Here is a 17,955-nt window from a genome sequence, read left to right on the forward strand (position 1 = left end):
AGTATGTCTTAAGCTTTTGAATAATGTATACCAAAGAAATATTAAGCTGCAACAAATAAGTCAGTGTTGAAACTTGAGGTACAGTTTGGACTACTGAATAATAGTAATGGGCCTTGTTCAGAGAGGTAACATATATGGGCTCATAGTTGGATTGAACCATGCAATGTATTGCAACCTCCTTTATTTTATTTGTTATTATTGGGTTGGCCCACTACTCTCTCTACGCAGCCAGGGGCTGAATTGTGAGGAGCTTACAATAGGCAGGGCTAAGTCCCAAAGGTCTGGAGTGGCTGCCTTTCGTCTCTAACTTGGGTGACCTCAATACAAAAGTAATTACCCATGTGTGGCCAAAGTTTTGTAGGTTTCAAATTTTGGTTCAAAGGGATTTGTTTTTGCGGTGTTTTTTGTACAGGTTGGCTTGCTGGGTATCCAGATGATCTGGACCAGGGATGCTGAGGAGGCACTGGCAGCTGCACGGTCCGACAAGAAGATCATGCAGATGACCAACCAGAAGTTCCTTGACCTGCTGAACAAGCTGATCGACCAGACGACCCTCGACCTGACAAAGTTTGAGCGAGTGAAGTTTGAGACCCTGGTGACCATCCACGTTCACCAGAGGGATATCTTTGATGACCTGGTAAATGCTTGCAAATTACAGAATAAGTCATTGATGCAGGTTTGAGAGACATATACATTATAGGTAATAAGATACACCATACAAAAGGTACTCAAGAAAGGATCTACTATCATCAAGCATCCACTATAGTCCACAAACTTGCACAACTGTAATAATGTTTTTTCTTACTAACTTTGAGTTTTAGTCATAGTTAACAAAATTCTTTAGCTCTTGACTTCAACTGCAGGGTTTGACGGGAGCATATGACTCCTGTTGAAGACAAGTGTCTTCTAATTGGAATCAATGAGCAAGGTTTGATTTTCAGAATGCTAGATTAGAGAATTTAACATGTTATCTGTTCTTTTTCTTCAGGTGCGCATGCACATCAAGAATGTGAATGACTTTGAGTGGTTGAAGCAGTCACGCTTCTACTGGAAGGAGGACATTGATGACTGCATCGTGTCCATCACAGACGTGGACTTCAGCTACCAGAATGAGTTTCTGGGCTGTACTGACAGGCTTGTTATCACTCCTCTAACTGACAGGTCTGCCCTTCTCTTTATTCAATCAGTTCCCTATCACTGGATTTCTTATTTTGTGCCATACTACTTGATGTCAGTCCTGCGATAAAACAAGGAAAAAGTAAATTAATTCATTGAGATTTTGACGAACTGATGACAAGTCATCCTTGCTCCAGATCCACCACATTCATGTAGCAAGTGAAAAGAGAAGATGTCTTGACTGTATAGAGCAATCTCCCTTTGCCCCTGCCTTCTTTGATTGTATATTTGATTACTTGGCTTGGCATCATTAATGGTAACTTAAGCCCAATTAGACAATAGATTATTTCATGTTTAGGTTGTTTTCCTGTTTTTGCCATGACAAGGTGCTATATCACACTGGGACAAGCCCTGGGCATGAGCATGGGAGGAGCTCCTGCTGGGCCGGCCGGTACTGGGAAGACAGAGACCACCAAGGACATGGGGAAGGCCCTGGGCAAGTACGTGGTGGTGTTCAACTGTTCTGATCAGATGGACTACAGAGGCCTGGGGAGGATCTACAAGGGTGAGAGGACACATTCATTTTCTGTTTGTTTTGTTTATTCTCTTCTTGACTTTATTAATTTCAACATGTTAGAGGATTGTTCAGCAAAATACAAAAACTTTCAATGAGCTGTCATAGAAGCTTTGAAAGCATATCAGCCTGTTTTATGTGTATTCTTAGCTTTAGTTTTCTGCTTTTTTATTTGAGACAGTATCTCATCTTGAAAGTATGGTCTGGACAAATTGATCACCTATTTAGGTAATTAGTATTTACCATATTAGCTTGACATATGTTTCAGTGTAGAAATGTCAACCCTCCAAAGATTCATTATGATCGTTTTTATCACAAGTCATATTCTAATGATAATTGCATTTCTTTCTCCGCAGGTCTTGCCCAGTCCGGAAGCTGGGGCTGTTTTGATGAGTTTAACAGGATCGACCTGCCGGTGTTATCTGTGGCAGCTCAGCAGATCTACATTGTCCTGATGGCCAGGAAGGAGAGGAAGACCCAGTTTGTCTTCACAGACGGAGATGTGGTGGACCTGAACCCTGAGTTTGGCCTCTTCATCACCATGGTAAGGAGACTGTCCTTGCTTCTGTCTTAGTTGAATTTCCTAACCTTTTCTATAAGAGAGACAATACTTGAGGGATTTCCTGTGATAACTGAGACCTGAAAGTCAACAATACTACTGTACATGGTATCAGGACCAAAACTTTTTTTACTAAAGACAGTCATTGTGTTTCTGTGCAGTCATTCTAAACAAAAAGAGGACCGATGTCACATATTAAACAAAACTCAATGCTTTTTTTCCATGTCACAGAACCCTGGCTATGCCGGCCGACAGGAGCTGCCTGAGAACCTGAAGATTCAGTTCAGAACAGTCGCCATGATGGTGCCAGACAGACAGGTGAATGTCTTCCTGCTTCTCTGCTGACCTAAGACCTCCTACTGTTGGTTCATTATAGTAAATGGTCAAAGACAGACATATCATCCTGAGTGTGATTATTGGACACACAGGTTGTGGACAACAGTGATATTGAATTGGAAGTCGGTAGCATACTCATAGATGATACTTAGGTTACAGTGTTGCTATCAGTAGAAAGAGCTGTAGATGATGACTGAAAACTTTTGAATTCCTGACTTAGAATTCATCATCTTTTTACAGAAGCTTACTGACAACATGTAGACTATTAGCAGAGTCAGTTAACCAATTGGCTTTCCTGTACAGATCATTATGAGAGTGAAGCTGGCCAGCTGTGGTTTCCAGGAGAACATCATCCTGGCTCAGAAGTTCTACACACTATACAAACTGTGTGAGGAACAGCTCTCAAAGCAGGTACAGACTTTGTTAGGGGGTTGGTAAATCTCATCATCTCTAGGTTAAATGCAACTGCCTGGAAGGACCTTATATTGTGAGAATTCTTTGACATGTGGGAGGAATTTTTGCATGGCAAATAAACTGGAGTCTTATTTTTTATGCAGACTTGGAAACATGTGTCTATGGTATAAGATTTGTAGCTTAAAGCTGATATAATTCACGACCCAAAAACGCTACAGGACTGGATAAATGTGTGTTTTAGGTGCATTATGACTTTGGTCTGAGGAACATCCTGTCAGTGCTGCGTACTTTGGGAGCCAACAAGCGTGCTCGACCAGAGGAGACAGAGTCAACCATTGTCATGAGAGTTCTGAGGGACATGAATCTTTCCAAGCTGGTAAGGACATGCTATACTTTGTTCATAACTGTGATTTTTTGGGCAATATGGAACAGGAGTCCTGTAGTTAAAAAAGGCTTCTAAATATATCTACAGGAGGCAACAATGATTGAACATCTGTTGTATCATGTTTTATCATTTTCTGAGATAGACAACGAGAATCATACTATTTGCTCCTTAACATCACAGACAAATTTGGACATTCACAGCAATTGCATTGCATTGCTACATTGCATTGATTTAGTCATATCTGATATCCCTGAATCTGACTGGCCTGTTGTTTGTTGTCATGACAACAGGTGGATGAAGATGAGCCCCTGTTTCTGAGTCTGATTGGTGACCTGTTCCCTGGCATCGTCCTGGATACGGCGACCTACGAGGACCTGCAGGCAGCCATCACCCACCAGGTGGACGAGTCGCCCGACCTCATCAACCACCCCAACTGGAACCTCAAACTTGTGCAGGCATGTTTTTGTTTGTTCGTTTGTTTGTTTATTTCTATTTTACCAGGGGTGACATATCGCCTTATCTGCACTTTTTCTGCATCAAGACTATAATCAGACCTATATTTCAACATCAGGACCACTTGGCCAATGTGACCACTTTTTGCTGGCCACTTAGACAATTTTTCTCCATTGACAAAAGTATCGATGATCCTGTCTATAATAACCACCTGTCCACATCAACAAGACTTCATTGATCTCACGAGTGGTCTTCTTAGACAGTTCGACTCTACCTATTGATTCTGTCACCAGATATACAGGAACTTAAGTTGACATTTATCATTATAGTGGATGGCGATGTATTTGCGGGCAGTTTTCCTCTTAAGAGTTGTGAATTTTTTGCCAAGGGTGTAAAACTTTGACTAACTGAAAAACTGAGGAGGGTTGATAAAACTGGTTGCCAGATCTTATGTTAAGGTCCAACAGCCAAATAGTTAGATAAGGAATGAGATGAGATGATTACACATCTCCCCTTTCCTCCCATAGTTGTTTGAGACCCAGCGTGTACGTTGGGGCATGATGACCTTGGGTCCGAGCGGAGCCGGGAAGACGGAGTGTATCCACACCCTGATGAAGTCCATGACAGAGTGTGGCGCCCCTCACAGGGAGATGAAGATGAACCCCAAGGCCATCACGGCGCCTCAGATGTTTGGCAGGCTGGACGTTGCCACCAACGACTGGACAGATGGGATCTTCTCTACCCTGTGGAGGAGGACTCACAAGGCCAAGAAAGGTGAAGGTTTACATTCTATCCCCATAAATCTTGATACCCTGCAGTAATTTTGAATATGTGCCATGAAAAGATAGAGTCAAATTGATGACAAAATTTTTGTATGGAGAGTGTCATTAAGAAGAAATTGAATTCAATTGCAAAGGAAATGGTGAGATTAAGAAGTTAAGAAGACTAGTTTGTCACTTAGATGTTTTTTTCCATACAGAAAATATTGCTAGACAGTAACACTTAGAGTGAGAATTCAGAACAATTCTTAATGCTTCTCTTTGCTGTCTTGCACGGATATTGATAATGTATTATGCTGTAGTCCACAACTTGAACTTGAGTCCACAGAAGGAAGAAAGCTATTAAGTAATGTTCTGATGCATTGAGTGTAACCTCACTGTTTTTCCACCAACAGGAGAGAACATCTGGATTGTGCTGGATGGTCCTGTAGATGCCATCTGGATTGAGAACTTGAACTCTGTGCTGGACGACAACAGAACCCTGACCCTCGCTAACGGAGACCGTATTCCCATGTCTCCTGCCTGCAAGGTTGTGTTTGAGGTGCACAACATCGACAACGCCTCACCAGCCACTGTTTCACGCAACGGCATGGTCTTCATGAGCTCCTCTGTGCTGGACTTCAGGCCCATACTTGGTGTAAGTTTTGTGGAGCCATTCCTTAATCAATGAATTGCAAATGATATGAATAATGACATACATGTATATTGAAACCTATAGGAGGTAGAGTTGCTTCATAGGGCAAGGGGAAGGTGGCATTGTTCTTTCAGGCCAACAGTATGGGCATGTGTAGCGACATGTATTCTTGACACCCGACATCTGATTGTAGATTGTTGTGTTGATAGGGAGGCGAAAACAAGAATTAAGATTGACCAAAAATTTTTACGTTTCTCCTGATGCCATGCAGGGCTGGCTGCGTAAGAGGCAGCCCCAGGAGGCAGACATCCTGCAGGCCCTGTATGATAAGGTGTTCGACGACCTGTACCACTTCATGGCACAGAACCTCTGGCCAAAGATGGTGCTGCTGGAATGTAACTACATTGCTCAGGTAACCACCAGATTATTACAATCCCTGAAATCTAATGTATAAGACAACTTGAATCCTACAAAATATGACTCATAACCGTAATAGTATAACAAGAAATGAGACATTGCAGCAATGTATAGAGAACAAAAATATCTGATTAGAGTGGATTTACAGTTGTCAGCAAAATCCCAAAGGAGGTACAGGCATGCGATTGAGATTTTTGATAACAATTTTTTATTATTATTAGTTATTTGTTGTATTAAACAAAGTGTTCGAAAAACTTATAATCTACATCACATTACATTCATATCTTCATGTGCAAGAGTGTTTCTCTGCAGTGTGATTTTTCTGTTGATTTCGTATACAATTCTCCTTCTAGTCTTTGAACCTACTGGAGGGCCTGATACCTAGTAAGGAGGAGGCAGGTGTCCTACCTGCTCAGCATCTCGAAAGGATCTTCATCTTTGCTCTCATGTGGAGCATCGGTCAGTAGGACCTCCTATGACATTTTTAAGGACCTAAATTTTGAGAATTTGTATCCCACTTATGTGCAATTGTGTCCTAGTTTAATGGAACAAATATCACAGTAATCTAACTAACCGGCTGCTGTTACATGATCAGGTGCCATCTTGGAGTTGGAGGACCGAGCCAAGTTGGAAGAGTTTTTGAGGGGCCACGAGAGTGCCTTGGACCTGCCCACATGTGACGCTGATGCAGGTCAAACCATCTTTGAGTTTGTGGTGGACTCAAATGGTGAGATGCAAACCATTTTTTGTTCAATCGACAGCTTTTAATGATGTGGAATAACACAATGTATTGTTTTTTTTAACATATGCACAACAAAATAGGCAAGTCCGGTTGGATCAAGTAATCAGTTTGACCTAATCTCATCTATAACGATCATTTTGTATTCAGGACAACACCTTTGGAACAACCGTGCAACATTTTTTTATTTGCATGCAAGTGCTGACTCTGTAGTTTATATTATAATACATTTCATGTCCATTGTAGGAAACTGGCAGCACTGGAGTGAACGTGTGGAGGACTTTATCTACCCAACCGACTCAGTCCTGGAATACTCCTCCATCCTGGTCCCCAACGTGGACAATGTCAGGACATCCTTCCTCATTGATACAATTGCGAAACAGTCTAAGGTTGGTGTTGGATATTGGAAGTGCACCAAAAACATGTTCATGGCTTCTGTATGCGTGTGAATTATGTCTGAGTGGTAGCCATATCGGTTGGCGAGTACATTAATATGTAATGCTATAGCAGTAATCAACTCAAATCCTAATAAACTCAAATTTCAAAGTGTATTGTAATCTATGAACATCATTCTGGTAGGAAATTAATCCCTAACAGACTTTGGAGCTCCAAACCATTGCATAACTTGCCTACTGTGACAGTCTCACTGGCAGTAGTAAGAACATTGTCATTTGTCCTTGGTGCTGAAAAACTATCACCACACATTCTGCTCTTACAGAGTGACCAAATGACAACTTTTTACTTGTCAAATAATCAGAACCACATGACAAACTAACCATCATGATTTCAACTTGTTTGAAGACAGTTGTCCCTTGAAATGAGCAATTTCCTATATATACAGATACACAGCTTAGTACATGTACCTAGTTCGTACCTGACAGTATATATTCTGATTACTTGTGTTACATTGAGCTGTGTAATTTTCCTTCAAATAAAGACAAAAGAGCTTGATGTTTCTATGTAAGGAAGGATCTTTCATGTAAAAGGTCATGTCTCACTTTCCAGGCTGTACTGCTGATTGGTGAACAGGGTACAGCCAAGACTGTGATGATTAAGGGCTACATGTCCAAGTACGATGCTGATGTGCACATGGGCAAGAGCCTCAACTTCTCCTCAGCCACGGTGCCACTCATGTTCCAGGTACTTCAATCTGCATACTTTACTGCATTACTTTTATGTACTGTAGTACCAGCAACAAAGACCAAAAGAGCCAGAACCCAGTGTGTTAGAACCCAGTTCACAAATTGCATAAGCTCAATCAATGAGCCTGAATCAGATGGCAAGGCTGTGGACCAGCTAATGTTTTGTATTTATTTCAATGGAACATTAACTGCTCCAGTTGTAGTCTCTTTTACCTGCAATTTATTGTAATATCCACATAGAGAAAGAATAGTATTAAAGATCAAGTCTTGTTCATCTCATAACACCTCAATTCTACAGGTCGGGGCAGAGCAGCTACATTGTAAGTCCACTCACAATACATGTATATGAGATTTAACATGATTCTGTATACCTTTCATTAAAAGCAAATGTGTTGATCGTGTATGTTACATTCTTAGCGCACCATTGAGAGCTATGTCGACAAGCGCATGGGCACCACCTACGGCCCACCAGCTGGAAGAAAGATGACTGTGTTCGTGGACGACATCAACATGCCCATCATCAATGAGTGGGGAGACCAGGTAACATTGCCATTCAACAGTTACTGTATATAACTTATAAGTGTTAAGCAGTGCAGCATGCAGAAACGTGTTCCTACATTGTCGGTTTTTGATGAACACTCTCACTCACACTCACTCCAGCAAGCTCGCTCGGAGTCTCCACATGAAAAGAAATGAAAATGCAACCAGTTCAGTTCATCCTGTTAGGCAAGAGCAAATAAACGTCATTGATAGTATATTTTCTGTATTTCTGTACTTATTCTTGCTATTGAATTGATGCCATTTGAATGGTATAATTATATTGCAGCAGTGAATCAGGTATAGCTTTTTAAAAGTCTTCAACATTGTCTTGCAGGTTACAAACGAGATTGTCCGCCAGACGATGGAAATGCAAGGTTTCTACAACCTGGAGAAGCCAGGAGAGTTCACCCACATCGTGGACATCCAGTTCCTGGCTGCCATGATCCACCCAGGAGGGGGCAGGAACGACATACCGGAGAGGCTCAAGAGGCAGTTCTGTGTCTTCAACTGCACCCTGCCTTCTAACAACTCTATGGACCACATCTTCCGTGAGTCATTCTTAGCTAGGAAGGCTGGTTTGTTAGTTGTTGATTTGGGATCATTACATTATGGCTGATGCCATTCTGATTGGATCAATGATGTCAGAAGAAAAAAAAAACGAAATGGTAGACACATCAGTAGGCACGTTTGATGATGATGATGATGCCATTGTAGCAACCTTCAGCCAGGATGAATAGCCACACAAGGCTTCTACTGCTTTTCCTAGAGATACTACACAAGAAAGCCACCAAGTCTTTGTTGTAAGTACCAGAGGTATCGGGTAACAGGTCCAGGAGTATCTGAACAGTGTAGCTTGTTTGCCTTCAAACAACTATGACAATCTCTCCTGCAGGTATCATTGGGCTGGGGTACTTCTGTGTGGAGAGAGGGTTCAATGAAGATGTTGTTGACATGGTGAAGAAGCTGGTGCCTGCCACCAGAGTCCTGTGGCAGATGACCAAGGTTGGGCTTACTACCTCCACTATGGAACATATTAGATATGTATTTCTCAGTCAGTAATAGCTCTACAGGGCCAAAGCTGCACAGGGGCAGTTATCAGGTTATGTAACTTATGACTGTTAATTTTGTTGGTTGGTTGTAGGGTAAATGATATAAATGTAGGATACAGGAATCTTCAAGAATTTTTTGCATATTGCAAGCATGCAAAACCTATCAACAAAATTGTTACAATGGTATAAACTTTCCTTGGAACATGTGTCAAGTTGTTCTTTTGCTTCCTTTCATCCATTCAGATGGATATAAACAGACTGTCCAAAAGAAGGTCCAAAACAGTCTGAAAAATCTAGGGTTCTTGTGCACACTTCAGGTGAAGATGCTTCCCACCCCAGCCAAGTTCCACTACATCTTCAACCTGCGTGACTTGAGCCGTATCTGGGAGGGGATGCTGAAGGTGCTGTCTGACGAGTGCCAGTCTGTGCAGTACATCCTGTCTCTGTGGGAGCACGAGTGTGTCAGGGTCATCGTAGACAGGTGGGCTACAAGTCACATGAACTGTGGAGAGTCTAAAGGAAATTGTGTGAGTCTGAGCAGTACCTCCTGGCTCTCTGGGAGCACGAGTGTGTCAGGGTCATCGTAGACAGGTGGGCTACAAGTCACATGAACTGTGGAGAGTCTAAAGGAAATTGTGTGAGTCTGAGCAGTACCTCCTGGCTCTCTGGGAGCACGAGTGTGTCAGGGTCATCGTAGACAGGTGGGCTACAAGTCACATGAACTATGGAGTGTCTAAGGGAAGTCACAAACGACCAAAAGATTCTACTGACATAAATGAACTTTCAAGCTAAGATAGCTGTGCAGTGTTTTGAATATCTAGCAAACTATAGGCAACTCGGTATCTGCAAAGTGTGTGTTGCTATACACAGATAATTCGACTGTGTTGCTCTGGGTTGAGATGCAAAGTGAGATTGATCAGGCAGGTACTTTCAGATCAGCTTTTTCTGTGTATCTAATTAGAGACCAAGGGTCAAGAAGTGATACACCCTCAGCAGAACTGAGGCTTGTAGAGTGAGCTAGAAGCTCTGTCAAGCCAACCTAAATTCTGTTGGACATTTTCATCATAATGTCTGTGATTAACTGTATTTGATCTCCCTGTGATTCAGAAAACTTTAACACAAGCCTTACATTCTCCTACAGATTTACCAACTCAGAAGATAAGGACTGGTTCTTCAAGGCCATCATCAGAGTTGTAGGAGAAAACATTGGTACAGAGTACCTGGAAGAGCTGGACCCAGAGCCGTACTTTGTGGACTTCCTCCGAGATGCACCTGAGCCGACTGGAGAGGAGCCGGAGGATGCTGACCTGGACGCACCCAAAATCTATGAGAAGGTGAGGAAAACACCTGACTGTGTTGTTGGCTTGTTGCAGTTGGTTTACTTTGTTTCATGCACCTGTATCTGCCTTTGACCAAGAAGTCATCTTGCTGTAGCCATTATGTGATTATTCTGCAGCGTCTTTGTTAATTTGTAACATAAAGGTATTGTCATTAAGTTAGTAATTTGCATGCCAGTCTTTGTTGGCAATTGGTATACTCACATGTCTGTCATAGCATTGCATGTAAAACTGAATGTCATTCTCAGTTTTATTTAGGTACAATTTCCATATCTCCAAACCTTTTGTCATGGATACTAGTGATAACTCTAATTTATCTATTCATAAGCAGTAATGATTTATTCATTAGCAGCCATATTTCTTGGATCTACATTTTGAGGCTATGTACAGCCTACAGTGCTAACTTGAAAAGTGACTGTCAAACTTTTGTCCAGATCCCGAGCTTCCAGGCTCTGAGTGATCGTCTGCAGATGTTCATGGCCTCTTACAACGACACTGTGCGGGGAGCTCACATGGGTCTGGTCTTCTTCAAGGATGCCATGACTCACTTGGTCAAGGTGAAAAAACAACATCCAATCCTTAGTGATAATACACAAACACACACACTCACACACACATTATGCATTGTGATAAAAAGGCAACTTGCGGCATTCAGCTATTAATGAGAATTATTAATTTTCACTGAGTATCCATTTTAAAATGTGGCAAACCATAGGGGCTAAGCAATATCTTGTGCTTTCTAAATGACTACAGTGCAAGTGTTGCTTTGAATTTGTAACTTTTTAATGGTCAGTGACTACATACTGCAATACAAAGTGAAATTTAGCATGGTACACAGAATTTACAATAAAGAATTGTACGACTTGACTGTTTTGTAGATCTCTCGTGTGATCCGTACCCCTCGAGGAAACTCCCTGCTGGTTGGAGTGGGTGGTTCTGGTAAACAGTCCCTTACACGGCTGGCCTCTTTCATTGCTGGCTACAAGATATTCCAGATCACTCTCACCAGGTGGGTAGTTCAGGACAGTGGCACATGTATGACAGAAGAATAAGAGAGGAACAGGACATGCTATTTGCATAAAGTGTATTGCAATTTGATAGTATTCAATGTCTTTTTATTAGCATTGGGCAGGAATACTTGTATTTGAGATAAAAGCTTTAGGTTGATTCCATGAAAGTAAACTTGAATGAAAATGTGACCAATGATAATGTCACACTTGAAATTGGCATAACAAACAAACAAGTTGCTGTAGAGTGAAAGAAATATAAACAACAGTGCTTTATTGTCCAACATCATATGCTAACGTGCTTTTTTTGTTTTTTTTTTAACCCTCCTCCCAAACCTAACCAATTCTTGACCTTTCCATCACCTTCAAACCAAAACTCCCTTATCACATCCCCACATCACCCACTGCCCCTCATACACAGAGAACCAGTCTTGTTCCTCAACAAACTTGGGAATTGGAATGGTAAAGGTGAGCTACAGGTAAAAATCATGGGCATGTATCGCATGTAGCTTTCCAGACAATTGAGTAATATGTAATGTATAGTAAATGCATGGCAAGCTGAGGATCTCTATAAGCATACTGTCCAATGCTTGTTAAACATAATTTATGTGAATGAAAATAAAACATTAAGTGCATGGTAAAATGCAGAAAATGCATGCAATTTCTGCTGTCTTTTTTACATGTCCAGTACAACAACGGCAACGGAAAGGGACGACTAATAATCACATGAAAAGAGTGCATGCATTAAATCAATGACCGATGAAGATCCTACAACATGATAAAACATATAAAACAAAAATGTGAGCTGCTGGTAGCTGTGGCGCAACTTACTTCTTCTCTCCCCTGTAGCAGAATGAGCAATGAAATAACAAATCAATTTTGCTATTCCTATTCCTCTGTTTAGATCCTACAACCAGAGTAACCTTATGGACGACCTGAAGTACCTGTATCGTGTGGCAGGTGGGGAGGGGAACGGCATCACCTTCATCTTCACAGACAACGAGATCAAGGATGAGGCCTTCTTGGAATACCTCAACAATCTACTCAGCTCTGGAGAGGTAAAAGACTATGTTACAATAATATTTACTGTCACAGTGTAGAACTTTTTAAAGTTTTCTTCAAAGCCATTGTCTGCAACATCTACTATGTGCTTGAATTCAAACGAATTCCCTGTCAGGAGTAATACATTGATAGTGGCATTTTTAGCATCCTATTAAAGAGGTCATTCCTGACCAAAGCCAGGTACTCATTTTTGCTTTGAGTGAGTAAATAGGTGCGAAGTGCCTTTCCTTACGGGGACAAAATCATCTCCTGCTAGTGACTCGAACCCAGAACATTTAGATTCAAAGCCGTCAACCGTAGTCAACTTAGTCCACATTGCTATTGTTGAGTCATTCTATGCTCCCATATTTCCAGGTGTCCAACCTGTTTGCTCGTGATGAGCTGGATGAGATCACCCAGGAACTCATCCCTGTCATGAAGAAGGAGTTCCCACGCCGAGCTCCGACCCAGGACAACCTGTACGATTACTTCATCTCCCGAGCACGGGACAACCTTCACGTGGTACTCTGCTTCTCACCTGTAAGTACCAAGTTCATTTTGCTCAAGGTGCTTTGTCACAGGTTTATACAATTTAAACTACTTTACAAGAAGTGTGCTTGTCAATGAGGAAAACCTGTTTAAGTTTCTCATCACACTTTTGCTTCATTGTCCCATTTGTTCTAAAGCTTATTCTTAATGGTTACTTAGCATGCATTTGTTCTGGGAATGTACTGAAACTTGGTGGATTAAAAGCTTAAGAAAAATGTTGTCGCAAATAATGCAGATACAGTCAAACCTGTATTAGCGGCCACCTTTGCATAGCGACCACCTGCCCATAGTGGCCACTTTTTGTCGGTCCCTTGGATTCGTAATGATTAAGAGATAGGCTTAGCGGCCACCTGTCCAACGCGGCCACGGCCACACGATTTCCGGTCCCGCAGATACAAAAACACTGCCGATTACGGCCACGCGGACCGCTGGTCTATGTTTTGGCACGCGTTCGGCCATATGCAGCGGCCGTATCGTCACCCTACGCCGGATTTAAAACCTCTGTGATTTATTTTCAAAACAAAACTTCGTAAACTGGCGCTACCCATACCCGCTGACAAACGAGGTCATAAGGTTAATAGACGACACCAATATTACGGAGGTAAATTGTGTTAAAGTTACGTTCTAATACACTATCGCTTAGGTTAATTTACATCACAAAAACTTTCTAAATAAATTGTTACTAAGACAAAATGATATGAACTTCAGACTATGGTGCATTTTACTCTTACATTTATAAAGAGATAAGTCTAAAATGACGAGACTTTTCTCGTGAGTACCACATTAGCATAATGGGTGAATCTGACGTGTGAACGCGAGCGGGAACACACGGACGGCGAAGTATCAAAGGATACAAGACGAAAGATCAAAGAAATATGACGATACCGGTCTCTTCACACAATATTAACTGTAGAACATTAAAAATTTTTTATAGCTTTTGTTTTCTTAATACATATAGTGTAAAAATCATCGCAGTATATGTACAGTACTGTATTATGTGAATATAAATCAGTGGGTACTAAAACCATGTGTAACTTATTGCTTGTGGTCAATTAATTAGCATATTCTCTATAGTGGCCACCTCTCTATAGTGGTCAATTTCGACCAGTCCCTTGAATGGCCGCTATAGACAGGTTTGACTGTAGTTAGAAGCAAAATGTTTGTGGATTTCTACAAGTTAAGAACTTAAGTACTTCAATTCGACTTAATTTACTTGTCTTTGTGTCTGGAAGGTTGGTGAAAAGTTCCGTAACAGATCGCTGAAGTTCCCGGGGCTGATCTCTGGCTGCACCATGGACTGGTTCCTGGGGTGGCCGAAGGACGCGCTGGTGGCTGTGGCGGACAGTTTTCTGGCCAGCTACGAGATGGTGTGCTCTGCCGAGGTGAAGATGGGCGTGGTGGAGACCATGGGCATCTTCCACGACAAAGTGGCTGATGCTTGTGTCAAATACTTTGACAGGTGTGTTGCAAAATTTAGCAAGATAAGAATGCAATATTCTAGAAAGACCTTCTGGTACAAACATTCAACATTTTTGCTTGCTGGTTATTTTTCCATGTGATTACTTCTATGTGTAAAAAAAAAATTTTATTTGGCCGTTTCTTTCATGCTATATAATTGTAGATGGATTATGGATGGAAAAGGTCTTTACTGTCAGTAGAAACAGATACGTGCCAGCAATTTTCATTTGATTTGATGTACTAAGTTTGTACCAACATCTGTCCTTGGTGCTGATAAATTGCTGCTGAAGTTTTAGCACATCTCAGTAACCCTGTTGTTCTCACAGTAAATTTCTCTGTAATGTGCATAGTATTGTTAACTTTGTATTAGCTCAAAATACCTTTTTAGGAAGCCTTTGAATTTTCAATCAAGTGTAACAAGCTCAAACTTGACAAGATCTATTGATGAACATTCTCATACAGGTACCGACGTCAGACCCACGTGACACCCAAGTCCTACCTGTCCTTCATTGATGGCTACAAGAGCATCTACTCTGAGAAGTATGCACATATTGGGGAGCTGTCCCGCCGCATGAACACTGGTATGATATGAACACTGTTGTATCTGATTGAAAGTGTCATGACGGAGGAATTTGGGAGGACCAAACAGATTGTATGATGAGAATTTTTCAAAATGTTAGAGCTGTGATTTGAAACTTATGAGAGCACACAAAGGAATCCATGCTCTCATAAAACTCATGTCATATCAAGATGAAGATCAAGATGTATAAACACATGTCTTCCAGGCAGGTTGAGGTGCACTTATCTTTCCTTACCCTAACATAGGTCTGGAGAAGCTGATAGAAGCTGGAGAATCTGTGGCTGAACTGTCAAAGGAGTTGGTTGTTAAAGAGAAGGACCTTGCAGTTGCCTCTGCTAAAGCAGACAAGGTTTGTCACACCTAATAATACTTCTGTGTTCTTCATGTTCAAAAAGGATCAAATATCAACATCTACCAAAACTATTGTATGGTAGAAATTTTCTATCTTATCTATTTTTATTTACAATCTGGGCATAAGCCAACAAGCAAAATCTCAACAAGCAGAACAATGGTCACATATCTTATTGCATACATTATATTCTTTTGCATTGTGTAAGGCCTTGAGACTTATCCCCTTGGATCACCAATCCTGCTTTTTCTAATTGAACTGAATATGTGGAGTGTGTCTAGCATGTTAGAGATTAATCAGTAAGACTAAATAAAGTCATTTGACAGAGGGAAAAACTTGAAACACCTAGAAGATTTGAATTCACCCTTACTTGTAGGTGTTAGCTGAGGTGACAGTGAGTGCCCAGGCTGCTGAGAAAGTGAAGAACGAGGTACAGAAGGTGAAGGATGCGGCTCAGCACATTGTGGACGACATCGCTGTAGAGAAGGCTGTCGCAGAGGAGAAACTGGAAGCAGCAAAACCAGCCTTAGCTGAGGCAGAGGCTGCCCTACAGGTAAAACTGCCTTATCAACCAAAAATGCTGTTTTCTCTAGCTATGCAAGAAATGAGGAATGGTGTTGAAAAACAGTTGTGCAGAATTATGTATTTCCAATATTAAGAAAACATAATTTTATAAGAACAAATCAATTTTGATATCCCTAGGTTTTCATTTGCTGAAAATGAGTCAAATATGCAGTATCAAGTTTGACCTCATCACAACTTCACAGCCACTAGAGGTTAATGGTTAGATTTAACATGAAAATATCCAGAGAGCAGAAAGGGAAGAGAAATGAAAAGATGAACTTTATCATACAATCTTACAGCTCCTCTGCCAAGAATTTTTAAACTGAAAACTCAAAATGTTTCCCTCCAGACCATCAAAGCTGCGGATATTGGCACAGTGAGAAAGCTGGCCAAACCTCCTCACCTGATCATGCGCATCATGGACTGTGCCGGCATCCTGTTCCGCCGCAGACTGGACATCGTGACACTGGACCCTGACAGGCCCTGTCCCAAACCTTCCTGGTCAGAGTCGCTAAAGGTGGGCAGCATTGATGTGGAAATTTTTCATGAAACATTTTCTCTGAACACAATTTGTATACAATGTTCAATGTACCAGGGCAATAGACAAGTTTACACTTCCACTTGTGTCTTGGAGTAATTACTGTAACATCATTTCCTCCAACATTTGAATGCACTCAAAGTACCCAGATGTGAACACATTCAAATATTGGCTGATCTCCCCTGTGAGGCGAGCAATTTTCATTGTTACTGGAAGGAAAAATTTTGTCCCAATCCTTTTCAATCAGTGCAATGAGCAGTGAACCATGATTAACAACATCCTGTTGTATGGAGTCATTCCAGTCCTGGAAGTGTACAAGTACAATTCTTGACTTTCTCACCCAGAAACACAGGTTGTTGAACCATGCATTATCCTTTGGTGGACAGTTTAGACTAACACTGCTTCCAGACCCTTCCCGATTCTTGCTAACCCCATCTTCTCCTTTTTCTCAACAGTTAATGTCGGCTAGCGGGTTCCTGTCGATGCTACAGAACTTTGCCAAAGACACCATCACAGAGGAGATGGTGGAGCTGATGCAGCCGTACCTCACCATGGAGGACTACACCTTAGAGAATGCCAAGAAAGTCTGTGGCAACGTCGCAGGCCTGCTGGCCTGGACACGTGCCATGGCTGTGTTCTATGGCATCAACAAGGAAGTGTTGCCCCTCAAGGTACTGCAAAAATGTTCCACAATTATAGCAGAAATAATAGATAGCAAGGAGTTGGTGCTATGCAAATTTGTCTTAAGTATGCAGAAATTCCTGTCATTTCTTTTCAGCTGGATCAATCAAGTGGTACTCTTTGCCTTCAAATACTGTAGGAGCATCCTCACTGAATAGCTAGATAAACAACGCTTGCAGCGAGAAGGTGTAACAGACAAACATAACCAGCTGCACCGTGTACCTGACAAAGGCTTTGTTGGTTGTGGATACCAGTATAGATACAAAATTTTCAGTGCACAAGCAAGCCATGCAGCTCATCAAATAGCAGCTTCTTGATTTTGCACCCAGAACAGGACAATAAGAAAGTTTTGTGTTGTTGCACCCACATAGGCAAACCTGGCTGTCCAGGAGGCCCATTTGCACAAAGCCATGGATCAGCTAAACAAAGCCCAGGCCCAGCTGGATGCCAAGCAGGCAGAACTGGACGAAGTGCAGGCAAAGTTTGATGCTGCCATGAAGGAGAAACAGGTGAGCAGCCTGAGATGATACTATTGGTTGATTTATCATATACTTCATATCAGAAATTGCTGTACAGGATGTAGATGATGTGTAATAATAAAAGAATTATACTGGTTACATCAGCTCCAAATACTACACTTGGAAGGACTCAACTCAATCCCTGAAAATAAAGGGTATGAGCAAGGAGTACTCTGGCTCAATCTTAACAAAGATT

General features: G+C 41.5%; 1 protein-coding gene across 1 annotated transcript in view; it reads left to right on the top strand.

The window, feature by feature from the left end:
* LOC118413278 (dynein heavy chain 8, axonemal-like) overlaps positions 1–17,955 on the top strand; it is a 47,409-nt gene that overhangs the window by 18,450 nt on the left and 11,004 nt on the right. Inside the window, 31 exon segments of the mRNA XM_035816534.1 lie at positions 413–637; positions 989–1,161; positions 1,503–1,681; positions 2,047–2,234; positions 2,481–2,567; positions 2,889–2,996; positions 3,241–3,375; positions 3,675–3,839; positions 4,365–4,611; positions 5,012–5,253; positions 5,522–5,662; positions 6,021–6,126; positions 6,263–6,394; positions 6,653–6,795; positions 7,412–7,546; positions 7,966–8,088; positions 8,423–8,636; positions 8,981–9,090; positions 9,455–9,618; positions 10,279–10,471; positions 10,909–11,031; positions 11,353–11,483; positions 12,386–12,539; positions 12,898–13,062; positions 14,304–14,530; positions 14,992–15,110; positions 15,355–15,458; positions 15,835–16,011; positions 16,372–16,539; positions 17,016–17,231; positions 17,613–17,750. Coding sequence (XP_035672427.1) covers positions 413–637; positions 989–1,161; positions 1,503–1,681; positions 2,047–2,234; positions 2,481–2,567; positions 2,889–2,996; positions 3,241–3,375; positions 3,675–3,839; positions 4,365–4,611; positions 5,012–5,253; positions 5,522–5,662; positions 6,021–6,126; positions 6,263–6,394; positions 6,653–6,795; positions 7,412–7,546; positions 7,966–8,088; positions 8,423–8,636; positions 8,981–9,090; positions 9,455–9,618; positions 10,279–10,471; positions 10,909–11,031; positions 11,353–11,483; positions 12,386–12,539; positions 12,898–13,062; positions 14,304–14,530; positions 14,992–15,110; positions 15,355–15,458; positions 15,835–16,011; positions 16,372–16,539; positions 17,016–17,231; positions 17,613–17,750 — 4,932 coding nt within the window.

The sequence above is a fragment of the Branchiostoma floridae genome, chromosome 4 (genome assembly GCF_000003815.2).
Source record: "Branchiostoma floridae strain S238N-H82 chromosome 4, Bfl_VNyyK, whole genome shotgun sequence".
NCBI lineage: Eukaryota > Metazoa > Chordata > Leptocardii > Amphioxiformes > Branchiostomatidae > Branchiostoma > Branchiostoma floridae.